Source organism: Bemisia tabaci, chromosome 5, assembly GCF_918797505.1.
Source record: "Bemisia tabaci chromosome 5, PGI_BMITA_v3".
Classification (NCBI taxonomy): domain Eukaryota; kingdom Metazoa; phylum Arthropoda; class Insecta; order Hemiptera; family Aleyrodidae; genus Bemisia; species Bemisia tabaci.
In genome coordinates this window covers 20,419,542-20,439,494 of record NC_092797.1, presented here as the reverse complement: position 1 = coordinate 20,439,494, position 19,953 = coordinate 20,419,542, and the positions used below count along the sequence as shown (strand labels likewise).

Genomic DNA, 19,953 nt, shown 5'->3' with positions numbered 1-19,953 from the left:
AATTAGCATTAGAACATTAACTAATTTCATACTAAGACTATGCTTAACGAATATGGGCGGAATTAGGAACTTTTCGTCGGTAGAGGAGCACCTCGTCAGGAATCTGGGGGGCATGAAAAAACGATCCACTTTCTGCCCCCCTCCCCCCACCCTCCATCCAAACACCTGAGTTCATAGTTGTGCGGTGGATTAGCTTGCCCCTCCTCTCTTTACCGTTCCGTCGCAGGCAGTTCTGCTATTGTATTTTCATCTGTTTCCTATTTTGTAATTACATCGAACAAATTCAGGATAAAGTAAGTGAGAGAAAAAATTCATCTCCGCGCTCTCTAATTCTTTTCACAATTTTCAGTTCTACCTAATTTTAGGAATTTTTCCGGCTTTCTTTCCCCGACAAAATAGTGTGGACGCCAGACTCAACCTGAGCGATAACATTCTTAAATACCTATAAATCGATTCGAGATATCTATAATTTGTCCTTTTCCTGTTCAGTTTCAAAATGTATATCGCCGGTGTAAGTCCGCAACCACGTGTATCTCGGTCTCCGTTTAAATCTTACGTCACATTCATACGGCGCAATGATACAACTATTTGAACTCTCCGGAATGCGGGAGGTATCACGCCGCATTTGAAGGCGTTTTCAAAACGGCCAAGTTCCGTTATCGGAATAATCGTTTTGCGTAGTTCATATTATTTTGTTATATTCCGTACCACTCGTTTATTTTTAATCCTCGTAGAAAAACCACCTATTTGATAAATACAATTCTAGCTGAAGCGCACTTCAGCTATGCATTCACCTGTGCAAAAATTTCAGAGGAAATCGACACGCCCAGCGAGCATTTAGGCTATTTCCATTGCAATCTTCCGTCACATTCTTACGGCGCAATGATACAACTATTTGAACTCTCCGGAATGCGGGAGGTATCACGCCGCAATTGAAGGCGTTTTCAAATCAGCCAAGTTCCGATACCCGGATTATCGTTTTGCTTAGTTCATATTATTTTGTTTCCATTTCTAACCACTTTTTTAATTATAATCCTCCCATAAAAACCCATCTTGGATTTCTGAATTTTCAAAATTCGACCCGAAATTCGAGTCCATTCTAGCTGGAGCGCACTTCCGCTATTCATTCATCACTGTAAAAATGTTAACGGAAATCGACAAGCCCAGCGTGCATGAAGGCTTTTTCAATTGCAATCTTCTGTCGCATTTCTAAGGCGCAATGATACAACTATTTGAACTCTCCGGAATGCGTGAGGTATCACGCCACAATTGAAGGCGTTTTCAAATCAGCCAAGTTCCGTTATCGGAATAATCGTTTTGCTTAGTTCATATTCTTTTGTTATATTCCGTACCACTCGTTTATTTTTAATCCTCGTAGAAAAACCACCCATTTGATAAATACAATTCTAGCTGGAGCGCACTTCAACTATGCATTCACCACTGCAAAAATGTCAAAGGAAATCGACACTCAGCGTGCATAGAGGCTATTTCCATTTAAATCTTCCGTCACATTTTTACGGCGCAATGATACAACTATTTGAACTCTCCGGAATGTGTGAGGTATCAAGCCGCATTTGAAGGCGTTTTCAAATCAGCCAAGTTCTATACCCGAAGTATCGTTTTGCATAGTTCATATTCTTTTGTTACTTTCTGTACCATTTGATTATTTTTAATCCTCGTAGAAAAACCACCCATTTGCTAAATACAATGGGCCTGTTGCAAACTTTTGCTAGAGCAAAACTAAGAGTTGTTTCTTACAGATAATGCCTCAAAAATCACGATAAGCGCATCGGCAAAGTCTGAAATGCACTCATAACTTCACAATCTGCGTAAGAAATTTGCGGTTTTTTGAGCTTCCCGCTTCGAAAACGATACTATGGTACAGGTGAACATTTTGTTAGAGGAGTCGTTCCATCGGCGGCAATACTCATCATGGCCGACGCCAGTCCGCCAAAACACGTGTGATGGGACGAGATAACACCTGAACAGGATTAAATCAGATAGCAATCGGCGTGTTTACGTTCATATTTCCCTCGCCCGCCTTAATTGACCTTGAACTCTCCTAAAATTACGCGAGGAACTGCGCAAGCGTCGGCCATGATGAATATTGCCGACGATGGAGCGACTCCTCTAACAAAATTTTCACCTGTGCAGTAGTATCGTTTTTGAAGCGGGAAGCTCAAAATAACGCAAATTTCTTACGCAGATTGTGAATTTATGAGTGCATTTCAGACTTTGCCGATGCGCTCATCGTGATTTTTGAGGCATTATCTATGAGAAACAACTCTCCATTCTGCTCTAGCAAAAGTTTGCAACAGGCCCAGCACTTCAGCTATGCATTCACCACTGCAAGAATGTCAAAGGAAATCGACAAGCCCAGCGTGCATGAAGGCAGGCCCGCCACAAGGGGGGGGGGGGGGATACTAGGTCCCTGTTACCGGAGCCCGGGCCCCGGAGGGGGCCCGTGTCACCCGTGAAAAACCACTACGAATTCACATGCAACTCTTGTTTCGTAAGAAAAAGTGAAAAATTTATCCTAAAAATTTCGCAAGAGGTGAATAGATATTTAGAAACACGCTGGGGCACTGTAGAATTCTCCTTAAATTTTCAAAGAAGTATACTTCTTGGAAAATTTCTATCTATTTTCAATATTTTCAGTACAGAAGGATATTTTTAGTAACTGCGTTTCATTTTCTTCCGTCGTCAGATGCTAAGAGTCTCCAGTCTGAGCATCCTCGACTTCGATGGCTCATGGCTAAACTCCCTTGCCATAGACAAACGAAGGGGGAGTCCAGGGGGGCCTGGCCCTCATAGAACTGAAAATGGTATCATATGCCCACCCCCCCCCCTAAAAAAAATATAAATTTTCCAGATGTTTTGAATGAAATAATTCACAAGTATTTTGTGCTGAAAGTAGACAGAAAAAATATAAATATCCCGCAGAAATTTATGGAAAAATTCTTTATGGAAGCTTCAAAATGCGTCCAATCAGTCGTACAAAATTCTAAAAGTTCTCGGGGGATGCCCCTCGGACCCCCCCCCCCCCTCCGTGCTTGGGGCTCGGACCTTAAAACTGGTACCAGGGCCCGAGATGGGATGTGGTGGGCCTAGTGATTCGATGGACGCCATATTTTGTGTCAGGACGATGTGCGATATATCGCGGCGATTGGCTCTATTTTTTCAGCTACTAATCATTTTTCTTTAATTTTGAGATCGCAATTCTGTTGTCAGGAGACTAAAGCACCCGCACTTACCAATTTTGACAAACAAAAACGTAATGAAAGCTTGGTCTTTTAGAGAGAAAATATCGCATTCGAGTGCAGTTTTGATATCAGTATCGAATGATATGTTTTCTCTCTAAAAAAAAAAAAAAAAACCCACGCCTTCATAACGTTAAATTTCTTTGTTAAAAATGGCATGTGAGTGCTTTAGTCTCCTGACAACAGAATTGCAATCTTTGAATTCGAGAAAAATGACTAGGCGAAAAAATGGAACCAATTGATGCGATATATCGCATGCCTTTCTGATACAAAATGTGGCGTCCATCGAATCACCTTAGTCGCGGAAAAATGACGGCAGAGTTTATAGTGTCTTATGTAAAATAGGAAGTGAAAAACTTACAACGTTGCAAATTGAGATATTAATGTACGTATTAACTGTTACACCCTTGGTAATGAGGGAACGAGTGACCACGCATGCTGGAATGTGTTTTCAGCTGTAGGTAATCGTGATTCTGCCCTGAAGGCGGATCGGCACTGTTGCAGGCGCTCTGAGCAACTATTCCGCCACAGAAGTATTGCACAGTATCAGACGAAACTGAAGGCGCCTTAACTTACGTAAATCGACCGACGTCCTCTACCACCGTCCTGAGACCCACTGATCCTGGAATAAATGCGGCCCCTGTTCGTTCGATTTTTGTGAAAGTTGGTGCCTTCTGGTATTTTTTGATGGGAAACTTGAATTTCAACTCAAATTTTCAAAATCTGAAAATTTAAGATGGCGGATGTAGCCCAAACTTCTATACAATAGGTTCCTGCTCAATCGATTTTTGTGGAACTTGTTGCCAGGCGGTATGTTTTGATTTAGAAGTACAATTTTCAGTCAATTTTCGAAATTAAAAAATCCAAGATGGTAGAAGTGGCCAAAAACGGTAACTTGGCATACTTCGGAATTTCCCAGTTTCGCAATCAAAGTTGATGGCTAAAGTGCGAAACCATACGTATCTCCACTGAGGTATTTCAAAATTCTCGCTCCTATTTTATTTTTTTAAAGAAAAACAAGTGAACTGCATAGCTTGAAATGTATACAGAATATTTTCCTGAAAGTAAAGAACAATCAAGAAAGTTTTCAAGAAATTATGTCAGCTACTTTTTCTACGAAAAAAGAAAATATGACAGGAAGTTTGCAACTTCGCAAACGGAGGCACGTGGTTTCGCACTTTGGCCATTGACATCTGCATGTTATTTTTCTGTTCAATTTCAAAATCGACGTACAATCAGCCAAGTTAGACCTCGATATTGGTACGCTCTTCAACTTTTTTTGTGTTAAAACTGCTTGGTCACTTATTCTTTTTGTATCTTTTTGTTCCTTATAAAGAAAAAATAATAATTACAATACTAACATGCATGAAAAAAGTTAATGATCTTAACATCGTTAACGCAAAAGCGAGCTGATAATAACGTTAATAAGTGTCAGTGGGTTTGTTTTGCGTTTCTTCGTTAATTATTTGGGCCCGTTTTCTGCAAGGGCTAGAAATTTCGGATGCGTTTTTGTTCGTTCTATGTAACCAACCCATACTTATTTTTCTCTTTTTAACGGGATTATTATACAAATAACTTGATAAAAATGAAACATTAAATTTTTTCTCCTTTTAACGAGAATGTTCTCGTATACAAATAACTTGATCGAATGAAACATTAAAATAATATTTCTCATCTTATCTCAGAAAAATCACGGCAGGTTTTAAAGTGTTGGCACTTATGTTATTCTCAAAATAAGTCAGATATGGTAATTCCCTTTTACGTTTACATTTTAACAATGCTGCTAAATTTGTATATGAGTAAACTTTAATTTGGAGTTTTTAAGTGTTCGCATAAAATGACATAAAAAGTTGTTTAGAAAAAAAAGGGGGAAAATATACATCTAACTGTCCGAATTTTTGCGTATACTCACATCCAATAGAACTCCTTCATAAATGGAATTTTCCGTAGAAAGATCACTGTTAGAATTTTTGATCCTATAAGGTTTTCACATCGATTGATTCATTTGTCCCTGAGGCAGGGAGGAAAACTGGAATTAGGCCCTGTGGGAAAACTGGTATTTCCAGGAGGGTCGGGTAAACGATACCGAGTGGTGGAGGGGAGGGGGGCGGGGGGTCGTAATACATAATGAAGGGCAGGGTAGGAGAGACACGGAAAAGAAGGAGGGGTGTGAGAGAAAAGTATTGATTACATGAATATTTACGGACGTATTGGTAAAATTAAAGTTCTCTTTACATAGGAGAAGAACGCCCTTGAAAAATAGGACAATTGGGACATCATGCAGACAAATAAAATGTGACGAATCGTGCACATTTTCATTCGTTTATTGAATGTAAACATTAAAATGTCTTAAATTACCCTGTACAAATAAACTATATTTACAACAAAATGTATACCTAGAGAAATAAAATTCACTACATCGTTTCATAGTGCTTTTGATGACAGAACGTGAACCCGCGGAACAAATAAAGGCACTTGTCAAGAAAGTATGTAAATGACGATATAAATTTTTATCTTAGAGTACTCACTATCGGTACTTCAAATACTCATAGTCACCTGAATAAAGAGAGACAATAACAGTATTCAACATTTTTTTTTGATAATTTCAGCAGAGTTACTAGGTCTACAGGTCCAGTTACACGATCAAATTGAGCCATCAAATTGAGCCTCTCATTGGTCGCATTCTGAATGCGACCAATGAGAGGCCAAATTTGATGGCTCAATTTGATCGTGTAACTGGACCTTTAGACGGAAAAGCTCCTCCTATACCGATGCAAATATATCATGAGAATTTTGTTACTGCTTCCTTCTTTTACTTCAACTTGTGCCAAAACAGATAACCATAATCTCGATAGTAATTCTATTTTGAAACAAACAGTTTTGGAGTGTTACAAATATTGCGTCAATTTTCAAGAACATTTTACGAAAGTTACGACTATGACCGAAAATTGTAGCAAATTTAATGTAACTCTTCGATGATTATGAATACACTGGTCAGTCTAATCTCGAAAAATCCGCAGTATAACTGATTTGTGATAAAAAAAAAATATTTCACGTAAAATAAGTTAATTTACAAAATGATAAATGGATAAATAAATAATGAATAAATAAATAAAAATATGAAAAAGTATAAATTTTGCCGCGAAATCATAATTTCTTATTTGCTTGTAAAATTATCGGACTTCCTTTCTTCGAAGGATGATATCGATAGTTGTGACACTAAAACTATGGGTCAATTTTACAAAATTTCCAGTCAAGTTTTAACAAAGGGAGAACTTGATGACTACTATAGCTCTCTTTGTTCATGCCCCTTCGCGCTGAGTCCTTGTTTGTCACTTCCACTCATCAGAGGAGACAGTATACACGAGGACGTCACTAAATTAAAGAGGAACCAAGAAAAAACCGACAAAACTTCGTTTGACAGCAAATAGTGCGGCCACGCACCAGGGAACGTATCACTCTTGTTTGCTCCTGTTCAAGATGTTGACTAACTTCAGCTCGTCGGGCGACATATTTTCGTCATCCCAGCCCCAGACGGCGTTCTCGTGGCTGTGATGATGTCCATCCTCTTCCTCTTGTTTTTCGGCTGATCCTGGGTGCGTCCCATCGCCTGTTCTCAGGGCTCGGCGCTTGACCAGCTCCGGGGAGGCCACCTTCAGGTCGTAAGCGAGACCCAGCTTAGCACAGAAGTCGATGAGAGCGGTGCTCATGTTCAGACGGTAGTTGCCCAGCTCGGCTGCTTTGTAGTCCCATGGGAAAGCGTGGTGGTAGTTGTGCCAACCCTCCCCGAAAGCCAGCGCCGCCACGATTTTGTTGTCCACTGCAGAGATGAATCTGGAAAGCGTGCCAAACTCATGTTATTCAAGGTTTAAATCACGAGTGCATGCAAGGGGTGAGTTCAAGGGTTAGGAAGGTCAGCGGGCTAAATATTGAAATTGATAGACAAAGCAATAGACAGAGAAGACGTAGAGAGTACGGAGCGATCCTATCGGGTGAAATGGGTGGTACCTATAGACTAAGGGAGAAAATGATGGACTAACTATAAGGCCTCTCGTGGGTTGCCATTAGTTAGTCTATTACTTACCTCCTTTGTTCATTGCAACCACCCGCTTCCACCAATAGGATCCCTCCATATCCCTTTTGTCCTCTTTGTCTATGGCTTTGTCTATCAATTACGATGATCGGCCGGCAGGAGAGCAACAAACGGACTATTTAGGGCTGCAATTTCTGGCTCATCCGTAAAAACACTTATGGGGTTCAAGTAGCAAGTAACGCTTTTAGGGGGGGGGGAGGAGGGTTTGAGCTAGTGTTATGGTTATTTATAAGTGGAGGGGGGTCAAGCCCAGCGTTTCGTAAAAAATCCGAGCCGGTGAAACAAAAAAACTTAGAAAAAAGTGCACAAAAATGAAAAATCTGCCCTTCCTTAATGAGTGTTTTCTTGATTTTTGAAAATTGGAGGGAGGGGGGGGGGGAGGCGTCAGGCTAGCGTGACGTAATTCAAAAGGGGAAGGTGTAAGGCTGCGTTACAAGAGGGAGGGGAGAGTAACAAATCTAAATAATTGCGTCACATAATACTTGAACGGCCCTAAGTGCATACAGAAACTAATGGTGCTTACGTTGTTTCTAAACTAAGCCAAAAAGTTCCAAGTTGCAAATTGCAGCCCAAATGATGCCGGCGGAGGCAGGAGGCGCAAGAGGATTTTCAATTTTCATAGCGATAAACAAATACAACCCATAACGCCAATTCGGGCCGATTTAAGGTTGTATCAAAATGAGTGTCGTATTGGTCGTGTTTCGTTGACAAACTACGAACGGATCTACATACGTTCAGTTTTCCTTGCTTTTCTCTCTATTAGAATATTTTCCCCAGTGGTACCAGCTATTCACATAAGATTTTCTGTTGTAGATTAATTTAGAAACCGAGTGAATCGAGTGAATATGCTGTGTGCCTTGATGGTTGCATCAGCCATAAATGAAGGGGATTTTAACTGGCTGAAATAACATAAGCTCAGCTTCTTTAGTTCCAAAATATCTCAGGTTTACTGGTGCATGTCCGGTGCCATGAGACAAATGAACAAACAGTGATGTCGAATTTAGCACGAAATAAATGACAACAATTCCTCAAGCTAGAGGGGAAGCTGCTCTAAGCTAATTTACAACAGTATGGAGCATTACGTAGTGATTAGTTGCTTAAATCTGTTTCTCTTCAAAAGTCAGGTTAAAATCGTTCAAATTCATATATTGTCTCATAAACCTTAATTGACCTCCGATATAAAACACCACATGAACTCCAGATATACTCGATATGAGTATTATATCCCCATCCGTAAATGGGATTCGCTAATACTTAGCACCTGACCGGAGTTTTTGCAATGAACTCATCGCGGTGATGCAAATTGGAATTTCCGATGTTGAGGTCCGGTGCGTATAGAACTATAGAAAAACCCAAATTTCTATTTTGGTGGTTACCCTAGAGAGTTGAAGATGCATTTCGTTTTAGATGGTGGCATCTTTGATCGAAATATTCAAAGTGGACGTAGGGCGGGGGCTTCTGTCCTTTCTGTTCCTCTAAAAGAAAGTTAGGGTAATCCCCTAGTTAAATTTGGAAATTAAACACGTCCGCTAGAAGGTATAGGTGTATAATTTGCCAAAGACTAACATTGAACCGCGCCGAGCAGAAAGGAATCAAGCCACATCAGCTATTGCCAAATTTAACTGGACAATTTAATTTTTGACATGAAAAGGGTTGTGCGGATTTTTCTGCAAATTTCAGTGAATTTTCTCCATAGTACGAAGCAAATTCCTTTAAGTCCTACGTTGTTACGAATTTCTAACGCTATGCCATAGAGGGTTAAGATGGCTTTTACGATTTATTTTAAGTAGGTACCAACGAATAACTATTCGGCCGTCGGTACTTACGTTATCGACGAGTAATCGCTCAAGTTAAGATTACTTACCGATCATAAGGTTTCATTCCCCAGATATGTGCAACGCTATTCACAAACCAGGTGAAGTTCAACGATAAAGTGTAGCGGAGTATTCCAGCACAGTACCAAGAAGTAGAAAAGTCCTCTTTCCAGAAGTGGATGGGTATCCACACCGGGATCACGAAGCACAGGAGAGGCAAAAGTAACATGTAGTACCTGCAAGAAAAATAAGTTTTGATACGTTTATCAGCGAGGTACTTGAAACGAACAAAAACTCACACGATAGACCACTACATCGGGTAAATTTTTGAAGACGTTGCGTCCGTTGGGTGTACGTGAAATTTTTCTCGCGAGAAACCTATAATTTCCCAATCAAAAAATCGATTCAATGTGATATGATTCAATATGAATGTGAATTTAATATTCTTGCGTGCGTGTTGCATGATCGTGTTGTCGTGACTGGAGAGAGTCTCTCGAACCCCGCCATTTCATGAGATGTTCAGTCCTTTGCGTGAACTAAAAATGCTCTCCCTTAAATTAGTCAAGCCATCTTTTTAAGGGTTGACTGTCATCTTCACAGAGACAAGATTACGTATCTCGATGCAGCATTAGAATCGGTTACTCGCCTGAGAGTTGATTTCCAGTTCTCATATTTTTTGTATACTTTTCTACGATAAAATTTAAAATGAAAACATAAAAGGCGGTGCGCTTTGATGACTTATTGAGATTTTAATTTTCAGTTCATTAAAGCCCAATGATTGTGCCGGATCCCGTTACTTTTATAATTTTTTTCCAAGGATTTATGAACCAAGGATATCTTCGTGTTCAGTTCACCCGGTAGTTTCCACTTGAACACAAAATTTATCGAATTTCAGACACCTGCAAATTCACTATTCGTCAAACATAGATGTCACCAAGTTGCATATTCATGATTTTGAAGGCCAATTTCGCTCACCCTATCGGATGTGATGTGGATTCTCATCAGGGAATTCGAACTCATGAGAACTGTGTGACGACTTCTGTTTCTCTTACATAAGATATACTGCCGTGCTAAGGAAGAACGCTGTATGAGCCTTCAGACGTTTTCAAGTTTCCTCCGATAAAAACCGAATTTACTGGGAAAATTGCGAATATTATTTTCCAAAATTTTCAGATAACTTTGTACGCAATTTTATCTAAAATATCCGGAAATTTCAAGGAAAAATATGCATGAATGTGGTCAAAGATACATGTCGACGGTGAAACTACCAAACCACGTATCTCGTTTGCGGTGTTTAAAAATCTACGCTCACATTTTATTTTTTTGAAGTAGACCAAATCAATATCATTCCTTGAAATTTTCACGGAATTTTCTCCGCACAAAGAGGAAAAATCACAGAAATTTTCAAGACTGGATGTTAAGTAGTTTTTCATTTAAAAAATAAAGTATGACAGGAAGTCTGCGACGTCGCAAACCGAGATATGTGGTTTGGTAGTTTCACCGTCGATGTTCAATGGAGGGAAATTTGGCAACTCTCGAATGTTCATACGGCGTTTTTCCTTAGCACGGCAGTATTTGATATATTATAATGCAACTTCAATTACCTTTTCTGAAACATGACGACCCAGTCTTGTTCTAGATCGGACATGTCGACGGTTTTTCCTTTCTCTTTCACGTCCTTGTGCTTCTTCAGCATGAGCCATCCGATGTGGGAGAAGAAGAATCCTCTCTTGGAGTTGTGGGGATCTGCGTCTGTGTCAGTGAATTTATGGTGAACCCTGTGATCTCGGACCCATTCATAAATGTGATTTTGAAATGCGAGCGTTTGGCACATGGCGAGAAACACTCTCATTGGCCATTTGGCTTTGTACGCTTTGTGAGCCCAAAGACGATGTGCTCCTGCTGTGATTCCTATTGCTCCAACTGAGCCCAGCAAGAACCCTGAAATAGAGAAAATATCGTGATAAATTAAGTTGACTTTGTTATTTTACGAACTAAACAACCGTGGCGTGGCGTGCTTTGCGATATATCGATTGCTCTGCCATTTAAACCTATGGAAAAAGATCGAAATTCAGGGTGTTCGCAACGAATACCTTAATAATCGATTCTTCACCATACCTTCAAATGGGAAAATATCGATAATCGATCATTCACGCCACGCCACTGCTAAACAACGTAACTACAATCAGAAATATCGAAGCTGGTCTAGACTAGAAAAACAATCTTGTTGAAATTTTTCGATTTTATAGGAAGTTCTGCGTTTTATACAACTGAATCGTTTATCAATTAATGGGATTAATTAAGGAGCTTTGAGGACAAGGCGCACAAGTGCAGTTTTTGAAAAATTGAGATATTAATGATTTCAAGTAAAACTAGTCCAAATGCGTATCCTGAGAAAAATTCGCTTCCAAATTAAAATTTTTAAGCATCAAAACGCCAGTTTGAACTTTCTTTCCACCGTAAGGATCCATATAATTTCGAAATTTCAAACATGTATTCCTCGAATTAGCAAAAACTGAATCAATGCACCTTGTCCCCTCAATTGGACCACGTTTGGAAGAAAAAACTACAATACATATAATCGAGGCACTGGATGCGAAAAGAGCACTTCTCTGTTGCAGCGTTTCCGAGTCTCCTCTAATATTTCATCCATTGTAAGGAATGTGGATGCATCCATTTCACCAAAAATTTCACTGAATATTCCTTATGATCCCACAATTTTCTATGGAAAGAATTCTGGCAAAATCACCCATTGAATTCTTCTTCAAGTGATTCATTAGCAACAGAGATTCTGAAACACTGCAATCGAGAAGTGCTCTTTTCGCATCCAGTGCCTCAATTATGGCTCATCCATACAAACATCTATGTGCATACGGGAAGTGGTTGTACACACGTTGTTCCTAAATGAACCATCAAAAGAGTCCTCTCAAAGCGGACCTTCACGTCGCACTCGATCAGATTCAGATCAGTATTTAAATACAGCTGTAGTAAAGATTGCATAGTCGTTTTTTCTACGGAGACTTCAGTGCTCTCGCCATAGAAAAACACTGGAACCAACTGAACGAGCTTTACTTTCCACGACAAGGCTCGACGACCATCACGCACCTCATGCCAATAGATTATAGGGTGAAGTTTTACGATGAGAATTTCATTAAGTTTGCTGAGAAGTCCCTTGCCATCTTCCCCTCCCCTTCGCCCCTCGTATGTGATTTCACTCGCTGCTGGTAACTTTAACAACCAAAAGTGAATAATAAAGATCACACGTCCGTCGCGAACTTTTAAGGGGAGGGTAGTATTTAAACAAGTTGGTTTTTGCAATCGCTAGCGATAGCAATATTCGTCATGGGAACTTTAGCTTCTGGGATATGAAAATTTTAAGGTACAGTTCGTTTGCAGTATCTTCAGAATTGAAGGGGCTATGTAATTTTGTGTCAACATCTCTTTTTTTAACATTTTTAATTTTTTTTTCTTTGCATACAAGAAAGCTGTTATTTACCAATTATTTATTTTCGTTGGATTATACATGGTTTTCGGAAGTTAACGCATTTAACTTTCAGTTTCGCTTTTTCGGCGTAAAGTATGATATTTTTACTCTACACATATGCCCGAATACGCATCATAAGTGACCTACGTGCCTCCTAAGTTGCCGTTTTTTCATTCAAATAGATGTAACTAAAATGTTCGATGTGCACTATACTACTTTCATGTCATTGCTTTATTTATTTTTGAAAAAAGAAAATACCATCATTAATTTGGGCGAACAGAGAAAATATACATCAATATTTGGGTCAACATCTCCCTGATTATAAACGGATGAATATATTAGTATTTCTGTATCACAAAACTTAGCTTTTGTCTTCAGAGATACACTGATTCTAGTCCAAGTCAATTTTTTTTATTGAAAAGACAAAAAAAAACAAAAATAAAAAAAAAAAAAAACTGAAATGTTAGACATACTATTTTCATGTCTTTCTATTTGTATCAATAGGTACATCTTGCTTAACTTACGAACGTTGAATGCAAATAAACTTTATTGAAAAAAAAGAAAATAACGTCATTAATTTGGGGAAACATGTGGCTAATTATATGAAGGAGGTATATTCCAGTATTTTTGTTTAACATATTAACTCACGAGAAAATGTTCGTACATTTATCATCTAGTATTAATTATTTTTTGATGATTGGTCTAAAACATTCAATACAACCATTAAAAATTAACTCCCATCGCCGGGTATCGAACTCCCGATCACCTACTGCCCGCACCTTAACAAAAAAAATGGGGCGCCTCAGTCAACTAGGCTACCACAGATCCGCCGCTGACCGAGAATAAATAGCATTTAAAAGACTCGGACGATGGGCGGGACTTATCACAAGAGTTGTCCTTGAGCGATTCGCGTCTTCGATATGAGAGAAACGAGCTAAGCGCCTTTCTCTGTGAGACATTGTTTGCCTATGCTATCATGTGTCTCGAGGTTCATCCCATCATGCATTCCGATCGCGGCAGTTGAGCTAAGGCAATATTTGCGTATCCATGAATTAAATCAATCAATCGAGGTCTGATTTTGACTTATTTGTCCGTACCGAGTCCTCCAGAGCAATTGTCCACCTTGTACGATGGTTATTATGTCTTTATTTCTATTTGTAAAATTTGAGGTGGGATAATGGCGGCTTCTCAAGAGCAACGAGGTAGGCGATATTTTGCACCAACGAACAGAAAACTGATGGCGAAAAGTAACCAATCGGAACCTCCCAAAAAAAAGAATTTGCCTAAAAACGGAACTTCGTGGTTCTGCGCAGATTTACCAGTCAGACACGACATCTCTAGGTGGAAAAAAACTCGCTGAAAGCGAATATTAGCAATCAACACAACTTGACGTAGAGACATGATTGGCTAAAAAATACAACGGTTTTTGATACATCGGAAAATCAACCAAAAATCGGAGACTGGGCGAAACGAAACGCTCAAGGTCGCAGAGGTATAGGGAATCCCATAGCGAAAGCAACGGAACGATTCTAATATCATGGGGAACTCCGTTCCCATGACAATATTAAATAAAAAAAGAGGCAGAGTTTTTTGTGAAAAGGAGGACGCAGGGATAAATGTTGGGGCGCATCAAAAAATAACTGACGTACTATATCGATGGTTGTAGTGCAAACCCACGTATCTCCACTGTTGTTTCAAAACTCCCGGTCCTATTTTGTTTTTGGAAGAAAAACAAGTTATCTACGTAGCTTGACATTTTTTACGGAATATTCTGTTAATAGAAAAAGGAGCAAGGGAATTTTCAAGAAATTAAGTTGACTGGTTTCCCAAAGGAAAATCATAATATGACAGCCTAGGAAGTCCACAACATCGCAAACCGCAAACAAAGGTAGGTGGTTTCGTATTTTGGCCATTGATATAATCATTCCAGGAGTCGCGCGCCACGATCAAATGTAGCAAGTCGAATTAATGCTGCAGGCGCTCTGAGCAACTATTCCACCTCGGACGTGTTGCACAGTATCAGACGGAAATGAAGGCGCCCATCACACGAAAATTGACTGGCGTCGTTTACCACCGTGTTAAATCCCACCGATCCTATAAGATATGCGGTCTCTGTTTGATCGATTTTCGTAAAACTTGGTGCGAGGGGGTATGTTTTGATTTAGAAGTCTTCAGTAAGAATTTCGAAATTCAAAAATCCAAGATTGCAGAAGAGGCCTAAAACGCCATCTTGGCCTTCCGGAATTTTCCAGCTTTGCAATCAAGATATCGATGGCCAAAGTGCGAAACTATACGTACCTCCATTGGGGTGTTTCAAAACTCCTGCTCCTATTTCATTTTTTGAAAGAAAAACAAGTCAACTTCATTGCTTGACATTTTTACGAATAGAAAAACAATCAAAGAGTTCTCAAGAAGTTAAGTTGATTGGTTTCGTAGAGGAAAAACAAAATATGATATGGAAGTCTAAGACATTGTCAAGGGCATACTTTCCGCATTTTGGCCATCGATATCATGTAATAGGCCTAGCTAGCTAGAAAGCTCTGCCAACTTTTAATGCTCCTCTCACTTTTTCTTTGCGATTCTAGCCTAATCAGTTACACATTCCTGTCTTGCGATTTACCTAAAATCGGGTCGGGTGACCTGCGCGGCTTGTCATAAGACTGTGCGAATTGTAATCTGAGAATTTTTGTATACTTCCGATTCATCAAGCTTATCGGCAGCAACATTGGACTTCCATCACGATTGGGCATTTTCTAACCATACAAACTTTTACACGATTCTTTGCGGTATTTAATTTTCACAACTAAAAAAATAGACTCTACCTATCCCCCCCCCCCCCCCCCAACTCATCAGATATTACCCATTAATTTAACCTAATTTATATGGCACGGTAATTTGACAGGTGTTGAAAGGGCGCTGCAGAACTTCACCAATACTGATACAACGCAATACTGCCGTGCTAAGGAAAACGCCGTATGAACATTCGAGAGTTGCCAAATTTCCTCCGATAAATTGTTTGTTTTTGAAGGAAGTTACATGCGTATTTTTTCTTGAAATTTTCAGATATTCTGGATTAAACTGCAAGGAATACTGTCTGAAAAATTGGAAGAAAAATATTCATAACTTTCTCAATAAATGTGTATTTTATCAAAGGAAACTTGGCAACGCCTGAAGGTTCATTCGGCGTTCTTCCTTAGCACGTCAGAGTACACATACGTGCTATACACGTCGCGCTCTTCGCATTTACGCAACTGATGAAGAGTTTACAATAACAGCCACGTGCAATTGAATTTCTTCCAAAAAAGTAATTAGGCAAAATTACCCGACTGGAGGCGTTAATTCAATGACGCTCCGCGCCGCGCGCCGCACAGTGGATCGAGTCAATTAGAGAGGTCGGACAAGAATTTTCCGACTAAAACTGCAAATTTTTATGTTCATTTCGTCAAATTTTTAACCACAAAGGGTGTTCCTTGAAGAAAATTTCACGAGACAACCAATGGAACCACTTTTACAACTCCAAAGTCTTGTGCAAACGGAGTTATAAGCGTTTAAGGTTTCCAAATTCTGTCCGACTTCTCCTATTGATTCGATCCATTGTGCGCCGCGACGCAGACTAATGAGTCATTCAAAGAGGATGTGAAAGGCTGCGGAGTAAGGGGTGAGGACGCGCGAATAACAATGTCTCGGCGAAACCCAAGTTTGCTGGTAAGTTCCGAGGCGGACGGAGTATTCTACCAACTTCTACTTCGTTGTGGATTCCCAGCGCTGCCATGTATTCATCATTCAACCCTGGTCTGACAGACTTGGGTTTTTGGATTCTTAACGTATTTATGAATGAGGACGTATTGATGAGGACGCGTTAAAAATCGGATGAAGGATGCAAAAGGAGGAGGAGGACGAGCAGAGGAGGAACTAGAGCAAGAAGGAGAAGAAGTAGAGAAGAAAGAGGAAAAGGAAGAGGATAAAGAAAAATGCAAAGAAGAACATAAGAAAAGAAGGATAGTAAAATGGGTTTATTTTTACGAGGTGCCTTAAGATCGGAGGCTATTTACATCTGTGGAAAAATCAACATGAGATAATATATCAAAAGTAGGCACGTACCCCTGAGCCAAGCGTAAAATTTAGAGGGTTGGAAGAAAAATAGAACAAAGAGAATAATAATGGAATAGGTACTGGTACTTTATAGTGCGGGGAAAAGTCTATCGCGGAAAGGGAGGGGAAGACGAGAAAAAGGAAAAAGGAAAAAAGAAAGAAGAATAATTACTCTTATTCTTCGTATTATTTCCTCTCCTTTTGTCCTCTATATTTGTCTCATTCTTTCGGTTTTTTCATATTTTCTCCCTCTTCTTCTTCTACTTCCTCTTTTCCTTCTATCTCTTTTCTTTCCATTCCTCCTCTTCTTCCTCATCCCTCAATTTGTAGGACGAAGACCCGATTTTTTACCCAAGTCTGTCGGGCTAAGATTAAACGTATTTTCATAAGCTTTCCGTACTTATGCTAATAGGATTATTCAGAAGTCGAAGGAGATTACCCTAACTTTCAGAGTGAATTAAGACAGATATTAAACATTTTGACAGCTTTTTTGAACTACATTTCGCTTGTGAGGACTCCGAGATTCGTATTAAGGGGTTCAGAGAACCAAATTTGTATTCAAATGCAAACTTTACTTAGGCGGTAACGCGAAAGGGTAGGCAAACTTTTGTTCGGAGATGGGACGCGGGTTTTTCGACGATTATGAAAAACTCTGTCTAGATTCGATCAAAAATTTCTAAATCAATGACTTCCGATTTTTTTTTTTCATTTTTTGAGAGGGGAGGGCAGTTCTCTCTTGCTCTAAACCCTTTGGCCTCAGAGCTAGCACTCTCAGGTCTAAATTCCTGTAAAAATCCCTGTAAATTCGGCAACTCTGTTCTGCTATTGGAGACTACGAGTACAAAAGCTAATAGCTATCAAAGGCATCGAGGGTCTATTAAAATCGATTAGATAAATTGTTAGATGTTGTGAATCGACTAAAATTGATTGATTATAGTTGACTGTTTCAAGACTTGTTGAGGGTTGATCCGCAAAACGTAACGTTCATGAACGGTTTAATTGACGGAAGTCTGACACTTGATGGGCGTGGTTGTCGTAGTTCAGGCCCAGCTCAGAGGGTAGGTTGGTTGATAATTTATCAACTGAAAGCCTTACGTAGGATAAAAATTCACTATTTTTATATTCTTGAAAGTTCTTCTAAGTTGATAAAACTACATCTACTCATCTCTCTCATTTTTCTACTTGAATTCATTTTCTCGTTATGAAGCTTAACTTGCCTTTGAATTTGTAATTTATCATTGATTCACCTTTGGAGTCATGAGATCCCTTTACCGATTTCCTAACGTAAGTAATTCAAATCAACAACGAGTATAACGTTCTGATAAGAAAGGGATACGGAGTGAAAATTAAGATAGAGAAAATACGAGTGAAAGGCACGCCGCATAAGAACAGTTTTAGACGCTCTTCTTGACTTGTGGTACGCAAGGTTTTACAACAGATTTGCCTTTGCCATGCAAAATTATTTGGTAATGAGCTTCAAAAATACTACGATAGTCTACCAAACCGAGCATTGATGTCTGGATGATGTTGGTAGTCGGCTTTTTCCATTTCGGGCGAAAACGCCTTCATTTACTGGTTAGGCAACAAAACATACTCAGCAGTGGTGATGGCCATCTATCTGATTGTGAGTATTGCACATCAAGGAGGCTTTTTAGTAGCGGCAATTGATAGACAACATAGGCTGAAGTGTCGAAGGACAATTCAATAAAAAATAAGCCAAGACGAGTATATTTTGCTCTGTACCCGTTAACTAAACGGTAATCGATTATCTCCGTCCATCAAGCTATTTTAGGACGTTCCTCGGAACCTTCTCAACCTCAAGTGCTCGAGCCCTTCTCGTCTACAGACAAAGCACTATTATTAAAGGTTACCCTGCGGTTTCGTAAACCAACGAGGCTCTTTAAAAGGGCCTTAAAATATTGGTCTAAGTCCCTTAAATGATTGAATAATGAGTTCCCATCAAAATATATTCTGTCGACTGATATCGGCGATTATAGCTTATCGAACGTGGTCACCTACAGTCACTGTAGGTCTGCAGAAGAAAAATTTCAGAGAATTGACGTCAGGCCTTCAATAGGTGCTTCAAACGAAATTTTTAGCGCCAAGTTCGATAATGACTTTTGTTCATAGGCACTACACCCACCAAGTTTCTGGAAAATCGAAAATTTCCCTCCAAAACAGACTTTTAAAGAAAAATGTCATTTTCCGAAAAATTGGTACGGTTTTAAGAAAATATGTCTTTAAATTGATTTTTAACGAGAGCTGGATACAAAAACTTCGGAAATATAGATTGTGTTATTCGTAATTTTCGACTAAATTAAGGCATCAGTTGAGGACGGGTCAGGTGTTAGTAAAGGAGTACCGAGATATGTCGTCCTCTAAAAATATATACTAAAAAATTAATGCGTTAGATATACTTACCCCAGATTACGGTGTATCTATGAGCGACGAAGATGAAAAGGTATAAGCCGTACAGAGCTGCCGTGTGAAGGTACACAAAAGCGATCACATTTCGCCAAACGATTTGCCATGGGTATTGGTTTTGAGAGGAGCTCTTCTTTTGCGGTGGTTTTGTGTACGATGGCGTTGAAATTTGCGGTTTAGTTTTCTGGTACCTCAGAGGAGAAATCAATTCCGCCTCCGCCAGAAACAGAGGCGTCGGCGTGCTCGTTATGTTCGGAGCCATTTTGAAATGTTACTGAAACACAATAATACATCTTCGTGAGTTTTTTTGAGGAGAAATAGGGGCGTAGTAAAATCATGCAAAGATATCATAGAGCAATACTACCTCACTGGTAAAAAAACCTCTTGGACCAATGCCGCATTGCATTGACTTAGTGCAGTTTCTTGTCGCCGGATTTAAGAGTCTTGAACTCTTGTTTCAAGCGGATTTTGCATTGATTCAAGCGGATTTTGCATTGACTCAAGCGGATTTTGCATTGAAACAAGAGTCCAGACTCTTAAATCCGACGACAAGAAACTGCACTCTTGAACCAAGAGGTTTTTTTTACCAGTGCTGACCGAGAAAGAATTTCGTATGGGCATTGGGACATACGGCTAAATCCCGTTCAAGAATGTTCACGTTTTCTAGGAAACCTGTGATTTTTTCCCCTTCTTTTTTCACTTTTGCATAGAATTGTATGCTCCGTTGAATTTAGCGCATCCGAAATGTTTAAGAAATTAAGTTCATAAGTTTCTTTTTTAAGGCAA

The 19,953-nt window shown here is 39.5% G+C and overlaps 1 protein-coding gene across 2 annotated transcripts in view; it reads right to left on the bottom strand.

Annotated features, from left to right (window-relative positions):
- Positions 1–5,568: 5,568 nt before the first annotated feature.
- The window catches only part of LOC109044094 (acyl-CoA Delta-9 desaturase), a 39,913-nt gene continuing 25,528 nt past the window's right edge, over positions 5,569–19,953 (bottom strand). For both annotated transcript variants that reach the window (XM_019061613.2, XM_019061612.2), the window contains exons 2-5: positions 19,165–19,441; positions 10,772–11,108; positions 9,218–9,403; positions 5,569–7,094 (exon numbers count right to left, since the gene is read on the bottom strand). In XM_019061613.2, the coding sequence (XP_018917158.1) occupies positions 6,716–7,094; positions 9,218–9,403; positions 10,772–11,108; positions 19,165–19,429 (1,167 nt within the window). In that variant the 5' untranslated portion in view covers positions 19,430–19,441 and the 3' untranslated portion in view covers positions 5,569–6,715. The remainder of the gene's footprint in view (positions 7,095–9,217; positions 9,404–10,771; positions 11,109–19,164; positions 19,442–19,953) is intronic.